Genomic DNA, 13,395 nt, shown 5'->3' on the forward strand with positions numbered 1-13,395 from the left:
TAATCACAGCAGGTTCAGTACAAAACCTCATAGAAAATCTGTGGGCAAGCATAAGTGTAATAAATGGAAGATGCCATTTGTTCACTGCTGACCACAAATTCCCAATAATGCAAAAAATAAGAGAGTAATCACCTTAGTTTTATAATAATTGAATGCAGCTTCAAATATGGAATTGTATTCCACAAACACATTCTGTTGCTCTGCTCTAGTAAAATTAAATATCTCTTACCTGCAGGGTTGTTGTCAGTGCATGCAGATGTTGTCAGAGGAGCAGGAAGTCTCAGAAAACCATCAACAACTTTAATAGGAACACCATACTAAGTTGAAAAAAAAGTAGAGTAGATCAGTATTAGCAATTTGTTTTTACCTTTACTTTTTGAGATACTTCTACATTTCACATACATTTTACCTAACATATTTATTGTTATTTGCTCATTTAGATTGAGAAATCAGCTTTGTCATTGACAATGCCGAAAGACGATTGTCAAATCCCTCCATGACTTAGTCCCTTCCCATCTTCGCAACATCCCTCAGCCCCTAGCAATGCTCCTCACCCTCTACTCTACTATTACTGGCAGAGTCTTCAGTCACCTTGCCCCAAACTTAGGAATCCCCTCCCTAATACCCTTTATCTTGTTACATCTCTCCCCATCTTCAAAAGCCTCCTTAAAACCTACTTCTTCAATTACTTTCCACAAATTCCCTTCCTATTCAGAACAAATTCATTCTTGGGATATGGGCTTTGTGGCAAGACTGTCATTTATTGCTCAATCCTAGTTGACCCCAAGGAGGTGATGGTGGACCTTCTTGAACCACTGAAGTCCATGTGGTGAAGATGCTTCCACAATGCAGTTAGGTAGAGAGTTCCAAGATTTTAACATAATAGCAGCAGGTGTAGCCATACGGTCCATCAAGCCTGCTCCACCATTCAATAGGATCACAGCTGACCTTCAACCTCAACTCCACATTCCCACCTGATCCCCTTGGCTCCCTTAGAGTCCAAAAATCTATTTTGTCCCAATGACAATGAAGGAACGGTGATATATGTCCATGTCAGGATGCGTGACTTGCAGGTGATGGTATTCCCATGCACCTGCTGCTCATCCTTCTATGTGGTGGAGGTTGTGGGTATGAGAGATGCTACTGAAGAAACTTTGGCAAGTTGCTGCATTACATCTTACAGGGAAAGAATGTAGAGAGCTATCAGCAAAGAACAAAGGAATGGGACTAATTGAATAGTTCTATCAAAGAGCAGACACTTGTATGATAGCTAAATAGCCATCTTCATACGGTATCATTTTATATGTAAGGGCCACTTGGGCCTGCTGCATGTGAAAAAAAATTGCCTAGTCATGTCAAAGTCTTCAGAAGAGAGGGAAGAAAACTCTGAGATAAAAAAAAACTTGTCAACTGTAAAATGTTTTCATATTATCTGTTTTTATTGCTTAGTATACTATTGTAGTCAATGCTTAACTCCCAAATTTCACCTTGGAAACAACTGCACATTTGTGATTTCTGATCAGTTTTAATGGAAAATACATACTTTTAAATACCTTTTTTAAAAAAAAATTGATAGTTGAGTACTAAAGTTCTCTGTAGCACAAAAATTAGCAAACTGATTTTGAGTTGTCAATTTATTAAATAATTTGGGATCATGATTTATGTAACAAATAATTTACATTTGTGCCCATTTCCAGCTTTTTAAAACAAAAAATTCATTCACAGCGTGCGGGTGTCACTGGCAAGGCCTGAATTTACTGATTATCCCTAACTGCCCTGGGGAAATGGTGGTGAGCTACCTTCCTGAACTGCTGCAGTCCAAGAGGTGAAGGTACTTCCACAGAGATTTTGGGTAGGGGCTTCCAGGATTTTGTTCCAGCTTCTAGGTTCTTTCTGAATTTAAATAGCTGTGGTGTCAGAACATATCATTGTAAATTGTAATAAAAATCAAAATGATCTGAACGAGCAATTCAGGGTCAAGAATTCTGTTTCTAGCACCAAAAACAACAGAACGTGTGCAATTTCAAGCAGCCAATTTAAAACAAAACATGAAATGTCTGAATCAAGTAGCCAACCTACAACTGAAACTGGAGTCGACCATGCTGACAAAATTGCTACCTGATAGCCACTTGGCGTTGAACTGGATCTACTGGTAGGCGGTGGATTCGGAGGCGCTTCGGCAGGACTAAAAGAAAAACCACGGAACTGTTCCACTAAATTGTCAAAATTACCAGTGGTTGGCACTTCTGGGGCAAAAAAGGATAATCCTGCCCTGTCTGAGGATTTAAACATAATCACGAGAACAGAAGAAAAAACTGTTAGAGTAGAATAAATGTTTGGAAACAAACCAGCTACCTATCAAAATGTGTTGCCATTTGGAAAGAAATCTTCTGCAATAGTCCATTGAATACACTGAACATGTATACTTCATTTACATAAATTAACCACTGCTCAAGTGCAATGCATCTATGATTGTGTTTGAGCCTGGGATAACAAAAAATATTTTGTGGTATCAATTATTTAGTTTGTCATTACATTGACAAATACATCAGACTCTCAGACTGGTTCAGTCTTATCTCACAGACAGATAGCTTGATATAAGGGGCTTCATTCACCACATTTTATCAAATGACAGGAAGTGTACACAGTAATGTATAACCTAGATTATAAAGTCGTCCAAATGTAACCCCTTCCATGCCTAGATGTATAAGTGCAATGTCTGGTGCAATACTGAATCAGAGAGATCAGGAAGGTACCAGTTTCTATCCGGGGCCTGTGCAGGGTTAGCACATCTCAGCCAGGACAACACTAAAAGATGCCTGACTTTTTGTTTCTTAGAATTCTGACAGAACAACAAAATCAGTCAGGGTTTTCACTCCCAATTGCTTTAGAAGTCCCATGCCAGAAAGTGTGCATGCATGATTGTTGGGTGACGACATGGCAATGACCATTGCTCACGCGAGAAGAATAGTCATGCGGCTAAGGTACAGGTATACTAGCATCGATGGAACTGTACTCTAGCAGAAATCAGAAACTTCAGGAGAGGCGAATCAGAAGTTGGAGGCATGATACAAGTTGGTGTAGAAATGATTTTGCCAATTGTTAGAAATTCAATTAGATAGACAAAAAAGCTACAGTTAAGAATGTCTATAAATGAGAATTCAATCAAGTGTCCCATTCTCAGAAACTATATTGATGACAATATATTTCATAAACAAAGCACAAACTGATTAAAAATACGGTTCTAACTTTTAGTTCCCATCGTGGATCTTTTCTTGTCATAGAAGCATTGGTTGTACATGCTCCTATGTCATGTGCGCGATTGGTTCTGTTTAATTGCCACACATGAAATATAAAGATCATTTAGTTACATGTGCAACTAATAACTACTATAGTTTCATTTTGAATTTAAATGCAGTATTGCAATGCATATAAAACAGAGCATTTAAGAAAATAGATCATATTCAGCCCTATAGTGCACTTACAGTTGTTTGTCTCAATACAAAAGATGCTAGGGTTGATCAAGGATACAAATTTGTTCATTTTCAAGAAGTACATTGCTGCCTCTTGATTGCAAAGTTTACGGTCACCCCTGTAGAGTTCAAGGAATTTTGATACATCAAACAGACAGAATTATAAATTTATGTTTTAGTTCATAAGGAACAAATGGAGAATAAGAACATAAATACAAATTATATAGATGTGGTTTGATAATACAAATTATTAGGTAGTGATAAAACTTCAAAATCGTAATATTAGAAAGCACAACAGCTTGATCAATACAGTACCAGAGTACCAGACTACCAAAAGACTAGAGTTTGATATGCAGGGCATTACAACATGCATACTCAACCATTCTCCCTGGTAGTGTTTTTCCAGATCTCAGGCAGGCTGCCAGATAATCTAAACTTCCCAGATAAATATCCAACCCACTTACATTAGAGCTTCAATGATCATTAAAAAAAAATGTGGTTGCTGCTATGACGACCATTTTCTGTGTTTTACATAGTAGCCCTGGTCAAGTTGACAGAAATCTGTGCAATACCAGAGGTCTGGCAACAACAACTTGCATTTAAATAGTGCCTTTAACGTAGAAAAAAGATTCCAAGGCACTACAGTCACAGAATCAGGTAAAATGGACACTGTGCCAAAGAAGGAAATATCAGGAAGGGTGACTAAATTTTTAAATCAAAGAGGTGGGCTTTATGGAAGGTCTAAAAGGAAGAGAGAAAGCTGGAGAGGTAAAGGGTTAAGGTAAAAACAAATACAGAGTGCAGGGCACAGATAGCTGAAGACAGCCACCAATTATGAGGGGATTTTGAGGTGCACAAGAAGCCAGATTCAGAGGTATGCAGGATCCTTGGAGAAGGTTACAGAGATAGGGAGGGCGAGGCTATGAAGGGATTTGAACACAAGAATGAGAATTTTAAACTTGAAATGTTGGGGGGCCAGGAGTCAGTAGGTCAGCAAATACAAGGGTGATGGATGAGTAGCATTTGGTTCAGGCTAGGTTCACTGGTTCACTGCGAGACGCAGTGTTTTGGATGAGTATTAGATAATGGAGAATGGGAGGCTGGCCAGAGACCGTTGGAATAGTCAAGTCTATAGGTGACAAAGGCATAGATAAGCATTTTGGCTGCAGACGGGACAAGGCATTGGTGGAGAAAGGCGTTAAGTTAGAAGTGGGATCAAATATGGCACAGAAGTTGCAAACAGTGACAACAATTTGTATTTATATAACGCCTTGAATGTAGTAAAAGATACCAAGGCAGTTCATGGGAGCATCTAACAAAATGTTATGACCAGATGAGAAATGTGTCTAGGGGTCTTTTGCTGTCTTTACTTGGTCTTATTGTAACAAGGTTTTATTTTTAAACAGACTGTGTTTTGAGCTCCCCTTTTTGTGAATCCTTGTTCGCAGCTTTCCAATTATAAGACAAAGAAAACAATTCACACAGGCTTTCTGAGGTTTAAAGAGGGAATTTTATTAAAACTTAAACTCTAATATGGTTCACGCCTACAACGCATCCACACCAGCATGCACATGTGATACACCCATGCAAATAGGGACAGTAAAGAGAAGAGGAAAATATAATAGAGAGGGGTTTGAGGCAATATCAGAAGAGTTTCTTGTTCACTGTGCTTCGAGCTCACTTTAGTCCTTTTGTAGGTAGATCTTGCTTTTCGTTGAGGCCCAGTATTCTTAAACCTTGTTCACCGTAGGATACTTTTCTCTCTGAGGTTCACGTGTCTTCACAAGATTCAGTTCCCTGAGAGATGAGCAGGCAGATGGGAGAGGGTTCTGCTTCCGTTCCAGGAGCACATGGCTTTTTGAGTTCAAATCCCTTGTTGGAAGTTCAAATCTCAACAGCCAGCTAGTCATGTGACAAAAACTGGTCTGACCACTTCTTCTGTGTTTGTGGATTCTGCTACCTTAGCAGTCAACCTGGAATGCTAGCTCCCCCCACCTTCAATGTCTGGTAATCAAAAGTCCATTATTGGTTGAATGAGTCAGGGCATGGCCCTTTGTCCCTTGTTTCAACACTGTCTGTTACCATGCAAATATCTTTCCAGTCAGGGGCTTGCAATTTTAAGTTTAATGTTTATGTGGCAAAATAAGTGTGCCTCAGTCTAGGTAGATGGGGGGGCTTGCCTGACAAAAATTTGACACAATTACATAAGCAGATATTAGGGCAGAGAGATAGGTTTCAAGGAGCGTCTTAAAGGAGGAAAGTGAGGTAGAGAGGTTTAGAGGGGGAATTCCAGAGCTTACAGCATGGCAGCTCAAGGCACAGCTGCCAATGATGGAGTGATTAAAAATGGGAATGTTCAAGAGGAGCGCAGATATCTCTGAGGGTTTTAGGGCTGGAGGAGATTACAGAAATAGGGAGGGGTGAGGTCATGGATTGTTTTGAAAATAAGGAGAATTTTAAAATTGTGGCATTGCTTAACCGGAGCCAACGTAGGTCAGTGAGCGCAGAGGTGATGGGTGAACAGGGCTTGGTGTGAGCTAGGACACAGAAGCAGAGTTTTGGATGACCTCAAGTTTACAGAGGGTAGAACATGGGAGGTTGGCCAAGAATGCATTGTAATAGTCAAATCTAGAGGTAACAAAGGCATGGAAGAGGGTTTCAGCAGCAGATGTACTGAGGTAAGGGTGGAATCGGGTAATAATACGGAGATGGAAATAGGTGGTCTTAGTGTTGGTGTGGACATGTAGTCAGTACCTCATCTCAGTGTCAAATATGACACCAAGATTGTGAATAGTCTGGTTTTGCCGCAGACAGTTGCCAGGAAGGGGGATGGAGTTGGTGGCTAAGGAACGGAGTTTGTAGTGGGGTCCGAAGACAATGCCTTCGGTCTTCCCAATATTTAGTTGGAGGGAATTTCTGCTCATCCAGTACTGGATGTCAAACAAGCTATCTGACAGCACAGAGGCAATGGAGGATCAAGGAAGGTGGAAGAAAGGTAGAGTTGGATGTTGTTAGTGTACATGTGGATCCCAACTCCATATGTTTGGATGATGTCACTAAAGGCAGCAGGTAGATAAGGAAGCAGAGGGGGCCAAGGATAGACCTTGGGGGTCCAGGCACCAGAGATAAAAGGTGCAGGAATAGGAAGAGCAGCCATTGCTAGAGATGCTCTGGCTATGGATGTATAGGTTAAGAGTGGAGCCAAGTGACGCAGTCCAACTGAGCTGGACAATGCAAGAGAGAGGCGTTGAAGGAGAACGGTATGGTTGACCCTATCTAAGGCTTCACAGAGATTGAAAATGATGAGGGGGGGGGGGTGGGTGTTGGTTTAAGGTGGTGGTGGTTGTGGGGGAGGTGGGGGTGGGAGTTATGGGGAATTGTGCACTACGGTTAGTTTCACAGAGCATGTTATTTATGAGTTTGATTAGGGTCATTACACTGATGTGGCAAGGGCAGAAACCTGATTGGAGAGATTTAAACAGGGAGTAGCGGTAACAATGGGTATGGATTTGACAGTTGACAACACATTCAAGGACCTCAGAAAAAGACTGATGTGATGCCAAAGAAGGAGATATCAGGAAGGGTGATCAAAAGCTTTATCAATTAAATCAGTTTCATGTAGATTCTTAAAGAAGATGGAGGTAGAGAAGAAAAAGAGTTTAGAGACAAAATTCCAGAGCATGGGGCCTAGGTGACTGAAGACATGGCTGTCAACAGTGGGGCGAAGGGAGGGGACAGACGCACAGGAAGATGAAGCCAGAAGAATGCAAAGTTTGTGGATTGTAGGGCTAGAGGAGAGTACAGGGATGAAAGGCACGTGGAGATTTTACACTGATGCATTTGTGGTCCATTAAAAGGAGCTGTACCTTGCACCTAACTCATACTATACCTAACTAGGAAAGCATTTGACGCTGATACTGTCTGTGAGAAGTTAGAAAATGATTCATTCCCCAATCACATACATTTTCACGATCACAAATAAAATTAACCAAACAAGCCCGAGGAGACACAGGCTTTGCAGGTTCCTGAAAATAAATTGAGGTACCTGATGCACAAACACCACCACTGCAAAATGAGTTATGCAAGCCAGCTTTAAAGAATTCATATTTTGATAAATTGTATAATGTATGTAAAATGTGAGAAAAGGTTTCAATTTCTTTTTGGATGACATATACTGTTGTGAAGTAAAGATACTGGAAGCTCCATGAAAAACATTATAAAAGCGGGAATGGAGCTGACATGTAACAAAATACTGAGGGACAGGAAGAAAAATGAAGACTGAGAGTATTACGAAAAAGAAGAGGTTCTGAGGAACATAATACTGAGAGGAATATAATGAGACTGAATACTGGAGCAAAGACACATAGGCACTGTGGTTAGCGGCCTTGGTCAGCTCACAGCAGGTGACTGCAAAAATAACATGTTGGAAATCGTACATCGTTGAAATCAGTGAACCACAAAAAGGATTATAGTTATAATTTGAGTGGGGAAGAATATCTGCATTTACTGGATCTCAGTAGAATGCTGTAGTATCTATCAAGTTTAGGCAATGGATAAATCCATTTCTCAGTTTAACTTACGTGACAAGCTGAACATCACATGTTGTAAAAGTAGAAATATCAGATTTTCTACAGTCTGGATCACAGCAGCAATTTATATCACACTGTTCCACCAATAAGTTGCAGACACACAAAGTGCGAACTGAAAGAGCAAAAATGTATAAAAGTGAACATAAAATTAACAGCAATGAGATAAATGACCAATTAGTCAGCTCTGGTCACGTTGGCTGATGAATAAATATTGGCCTATACAAAAAATGGCACCTCTTATAATGCAGCACTCCCTCAGTAATGCACTAAAGTGTCAACCGAAATAAATGCTTAAGTCCCTGGAGTGGGCCTTGAACCTATGATCTTCTCATGAGAGCCAAAAGTGCTACCCTGGAGAGATGGTGGCGTAGCGATAATGTCACTGAACTAGTGATCCAGAGGCCTGAGGTGGTGCGGCCATAGGTTCAAATCCCAACACGGCAGCTGGTGCTGGTGGAATTTATGTTCAATTAATTAATTTTAAAATATCTGGAACTGAAAGCTAGTCTCAGTAATGATGCCATGGAACTATCATCAATTGTTGTAAAAACCCATCTGGTTCACTAATGTCCTTTAGGGAAGGAAATCTGCTGTCCTTACCTGGGTTGACTCTTAACTGCCCTCTGAAATGGCCTTTCAGTTATCAAGGGCAATTACGGGTGGGCAATAAATGCTAGCCTTGCCAATGATGCCCACTTCCCATGAAAATATTAAAAAATAAGTCACAGCTGACACAATAGGGTCTATAACAATAATATTCAGTATTTTTATGTCCGGACTGTTTTGATTGGCCAGTTTAAGGGACGCATCTGATGGTGGGGTTATTTGGTGAGCGGTGCCTGGCACATGCAGAGACATGTGAGGCACTCAGAGGACTGGAGCATGTGACGCACGTGCAGGTGTCAAAGGGTGGCGGCAAGGGTGGGGGGGGTGGTGGTGGTTGGTGGAGAACAAAAACAATGGAAGGTAAGGGGAGCCCAACAACAAAGTAACCCTGGTTAGCGAGATTGTTATGAAGGATGGGATGGTATTGATGGGAGAGATGACGATGGCAAGAGGGGATGGGGATGGCATGAGAGGGATGACATGGGAAGAATGGCATGGGATGGGGATGGCATGGGAGAGAGGGAAGGCATGGGGGGAGGGGATGGATGAGATGATGGAATTGGTAAGTGTGGCAAAATGCCAAGGACAATTATTTGATACAAATTATTTTAAAGATATTCTTTGTGCTAAAAATGATGATTCACTAGATTTGAATGAAAAAGTTTTGGACTGGAGGATGGTAGGCAGTGGTGTTCCCCAAGGGTCAGTGCTAGGACCACTGCTTTGTTTGCTACAATAAATGACTTGGATCTTGGAATACAGAGTAGAATTTCAAAATGTGCCAATGATATCAAACTTGAATGAATGGCAAACAATGGGGATGATACGAACTATGTGCAACAGGACATAGATAGGCTAGCAGAATGCGCAGACAACTGGCAGGGGGAATTTAATACAGACAAGTGTGAGGTCATGCATTTTGGCAGAAAGGATAGAGTGAGACAAATAGACTTAATGGCACAGTTCTAAAGAGTGTGCAGGAACAGAGGGGTCTGGGGATGCATGTGCATCGATCTTTGAAGGTGTCAGAACATATTGAGAGTGTGGTTAGCAAAGCATATAGATCTTGGGCTTCATAAATAGAGGCATAGAGTACAAAAGCAGGGAAGGTATGCTAAACATTTACAAAGCTGTTAGGCCTCAACTAGAGTACTGCATACATTTCTGGCCACCACACGTTTGGAAGGATGCGACGATCCTCGAGAAGGTGCAGAGATTTACAAGAATGGTTCCAGGGATGGGGGATTTTAGTTACAAGGTTAGGGTGGAGAAGCTGGGATTGTTTTCCCACAAGCAAAGGAGTTTGAGGGGAGATTTGATAGAGGTGCACAAGATAATGACAGGCTTAGATAAGTTAGACAAAGAAAAACTGTTCCCATTAACTGATGGTAAAAGGACTAGGGGACACAGATTGAAGGTTTTGGGCAAGAGATGCATGGGGAACGCGAGGAAGAACCTTTTTATGCAGCGAGCGTTCATGACCTTGGACTCGCTGCCCATGTAGGTGATGGAAGCAGAGACAATCAATGATTTCAAAAGGAAACTGGATGGGCATTTGAAGAAAATAAACTTGCAGGGATATGGGGATTGAGCTGGGAGTGGGACTGACTGGACTGCTCTGTGGAGAACCAGCATGGACTTGATGGGCCAAATGGCCTCCTTCTATATTGTAAATGACTCTATGACTCAAAGCTGTCAGGCGAATTAAAAGAATACATCAGCGTTGATTCTGTAGACAAAGATGATGATAACAGTATACCCTCCAGAGTTTCTACACACTTTAACTCCAGCCACCGCACAAACCTTAGACTCAAGGAAGGAGCAGTTATAATGTTGCTACATAACTTGAATCCTAAACTAGGATTTTGTCACGGAACAAGACTGGTAGTTAGGAAGCCTTTTTCTTTGACGATGGATGCTGAAATTATAACAGGCAAATTTCAAGGTAATAGAGTGTTTGTTCCTCAAATAATATTGAGCCCAGCAGATGTAAATCTGTCTTTTCAACTGCAGAGAAAACAATTCCCAATTAGACTTTCATATTCTATGACTATAAACAAGTCACAAGGCCTATTTTTAGCCCTGTTTTTCCACAGTGAGAAGTTTTCATTCTGTTAAAGTCTTTGGTGAAAGAATAACTAGAAATCCTGTATTTAAAGAAATACTGTTGCAATAAAGGTACTAATTTGACCGCAAATGTTTTGTGGGTGTCTGCTAGTCTTTTAAAAACATCGGATGCATAAAATCACATTTTTCCTTTCTCTCCATTTTTTTTGGCTATTACAATATTTTTGCTTGTACACAATATGTGGGCCATGTAATAAGTTATTATCTAAGCAAATTAAACATAGAATTTACTTAATGTACGTAAGATAACAGCTCAATTAACACTATTTTTCCACAAGCAACAGGGCTTAAAAATAAAGCAGTACTTTTCAGTGGCATAATGGATAAATGAGCGGCATGAGAAAAAAAAGACATGGAATGTCATTGTTTCAAAATATTTCTATTATAATTGTAAATTATACGCCAAAGAAAAACATCTCTCCCTTCAAAAACATAGTCAAAATTAGTTTCCATATGGGGGTCTTTCTCCCATCTCAATTCAATCTGGATCAAACATCTATCTCTACACTTTCCCCTCTCTTTCTCTAAGAGCAGACAGTTCCATACTCATTTTGTTGAATATTGGTGAGACCAAATGCAGACTGGGTGACCGCTTTGCAGAACACTTCTGCTCAGTCCGAAAGCATGACCCCGAGCTTCCGGTTGCTGGCCATTTCAACACTCCCCCCTGCTCTCATGCTTATATGTCTGTCCTGGGATTGCTGCAGTGTTCCAGTGAACATCAACGCAAGCTCGAGGAACAGCACCTCATTTACCAATTAGGCACGCTACAGCCTGCCGGACTGAACATTCAGTTCAATAATTTCAAAGCATGACGGGCCCTTCTTTTTATTTTTTAAATTTTTAGTTATTTTTTATATGTTTATTTTATTTTAGCTTGTTTAGTTTGTTTCTACTGTGTTTACCCACTGTTTTTTTCATGTTTGTGCTTGGGGCCAGGCTGCTCAGTTTTCTGTCCATTAACACTCTCTTTGCACTAATGCTTTGTCTTTCAGCACACCATTAACATACTGTTTGCCTTTGCTCCATGACCTTCTGGTCAGTTATCTTCTGTGACCTTGTCCTATCTACACCTTCTATTTTGTTATCTCTTGCCCCACCCCGCTTTACTTGCTTAAAACCTTTTACATTTCTAATATCTGCCAGTTCTGATGAAGGGTCACTGACCTGAAACGTTAACTCTGCTTTTCTCTCCACAGATGCTGCCAGAGCTGCTGAGTATTTCCAGCATTTCTTGTTTGTGCTTCAGATTTCCAGCATCTGCAGTATTTTGCTTTTATATTCATACTCACTTTCTTTCTCTTCCTGAATGGAGTATAGACATTGGTGGAACAGTACAGTTGCCACAGACAGTAGTCTCCATTCTGACTTTACAATACCAATCTCAACAAGCAAAGAAGTGCCTGAAATATGCTTTGTACCACAGTTCAGTTCTCATTCTACCTCTCCATTTGCCCCTCCCTGACTCTTTAAATTACTGAGAAGTCTTTGAAAAATGTTTTTCAAAACAAGGTTACTGTTAACTGGCTCAGTCACAATTCGCACAGTAGCTGGTGCTATATACCTGTACACCAAAATTGACTGTTCAGGAGCTTAGGCAAGCTGGTGAGCTGATTCAGCACAGCAATTCATTTAGTCATAAAATAGAAAATAATGGAAATATACAGCAATTCTATCAACATCTGAAATGCGCTTTCGTTTCAGGAGCTCTTCATCAGAATTCCTCAGCCATCTTTTCAGATGCTGTAAATTTCCAGCATTTTTTGTCTTTATTTCAGATTTCCAGGTTTTGCACTTTACATTTATTTTTAATTCACAATGCTACATCTCCTTAATATTTGCTGCACTAAATCATACGAAGTATCAATTGGATATTGATACTGACACCTTGGGTGTTTTCCCAAGGCTCCCTCTCATACTAAAAGCTAACGCCTTGTTTTTTGGAACAGCAGATTCTGCTTTACTTCTATTGCTGTCCTATCGTTTTAAAAGAGAACTTGCCTTTAAAAGTAAGAACATAAACCTACCGTTTATTTTAAGATCCGGCAGTGTGCCTGCCCAGGGCAGAGCCACACTTGCAGCTTCTGTAGAGGAAGGCGTTGTTAAAACTGTGGAATGATCAAAATAGATCGTGGTATTGCTAGTGGTAGAATCAACTAGGCGTGAAGTAGCCACACTTGCCGTAAAGTTATCATCGGCGAGTACATTACTCACAACATCGATCCGTACGTTGATTAATAAGAGTCCCATAACTATCATTAGAGAAAAGGGCGCATCCATCGCCGAGGGTAACCATTAAACAACGATCAGCATCCGCTTCCTGCTGGCTGATGGGAGGTTATGCAAAATCATTCTGTGGAAATATTTATAATAAACATATTACCGTATTTCTCTGTCAGTTAAAAAAATGATTTTAAAATGCAGCATTTAGATTCGGTTTTTATGATGTCACCGAGTCGGGAAGTTCCGTGCGTCACTGCGCAGTTTAAAAATTTACGTTAAACGATAACAACGTTTGAAAAATTTGAACGGTTCCTTCGAGCGAGACGTTTCCAACGATCTCTTGCTGAAGGTGACGATTGTGACGTCAGAGCGGCGAA

The 13,395-nt window shown here is 40.6% G+C and overlaps 1 protein-coding gene across 6 annotated transcripts in view; it reads right to left on the reverse strand.

Moving 5' to 3' along the window:
- Positions 1 to 13,378, reverse strand: part of tctn1 (tectonic family member 1) — a 32,690-nt gene extending 19,312 nt beyond the window's left edge. For 2 of the 6 annotated variants that reach the window (XM_068054971.1, XM_068054970.1), the window contains exons 1-5: positions 12,823 to 13,378; positions 8,054 to 8,174; positions 3,486 to 3,592; positions 2,119 to 2,276; positions 230 to 317 (exon numbers count right to left, since the gene is read on the reverse strand). In XM_068054971.1, the coding sequence (XP_067911072.1) occupies positions 230 to 317; positions 2,119 to 2,276; positions 3,486 to 3,592; positions 8,054 to 8,174; positions 12,823 to 13,075 (727 nt within the window). In that variant the 5' untranslated portion in view covers positions 13,076 to 13,378. Of the gene's footprint in view, positions 1 to 229; positions 318 to 2,118; positions 2,277 to 3,485; positions 3,593 to 8,053; positions 8,175 to 11,962; positions 12,101 to 12,822 lie in introns of all 6 variants that reach the window. The other 4 variants (XM_068054968.1, XM_068054967.1, XM_068054969.1 and 1 more) reach the window with 4 other exon arrangements.
- Positions 13,379 to 13,395: the final 17 nt, after the last annotated feature.

The sequence above is a fragment of the Heterodontus francisci genome, chromosome 23 (assembly GCF_036365525.1).
Source record: "Heterodontus francisci isolate sHetFra1 chromosome 23, sHetFra1.hap1, whole genome shotgun sequence".
NCBI classification, from domain to species: domain Eukaryota; kingdom Metazoa; phylum Chordata; class Chondrichthyes; order Heterodontiformes; family Heterodontidae; genus Heterodontus; species Heterodontus francisci.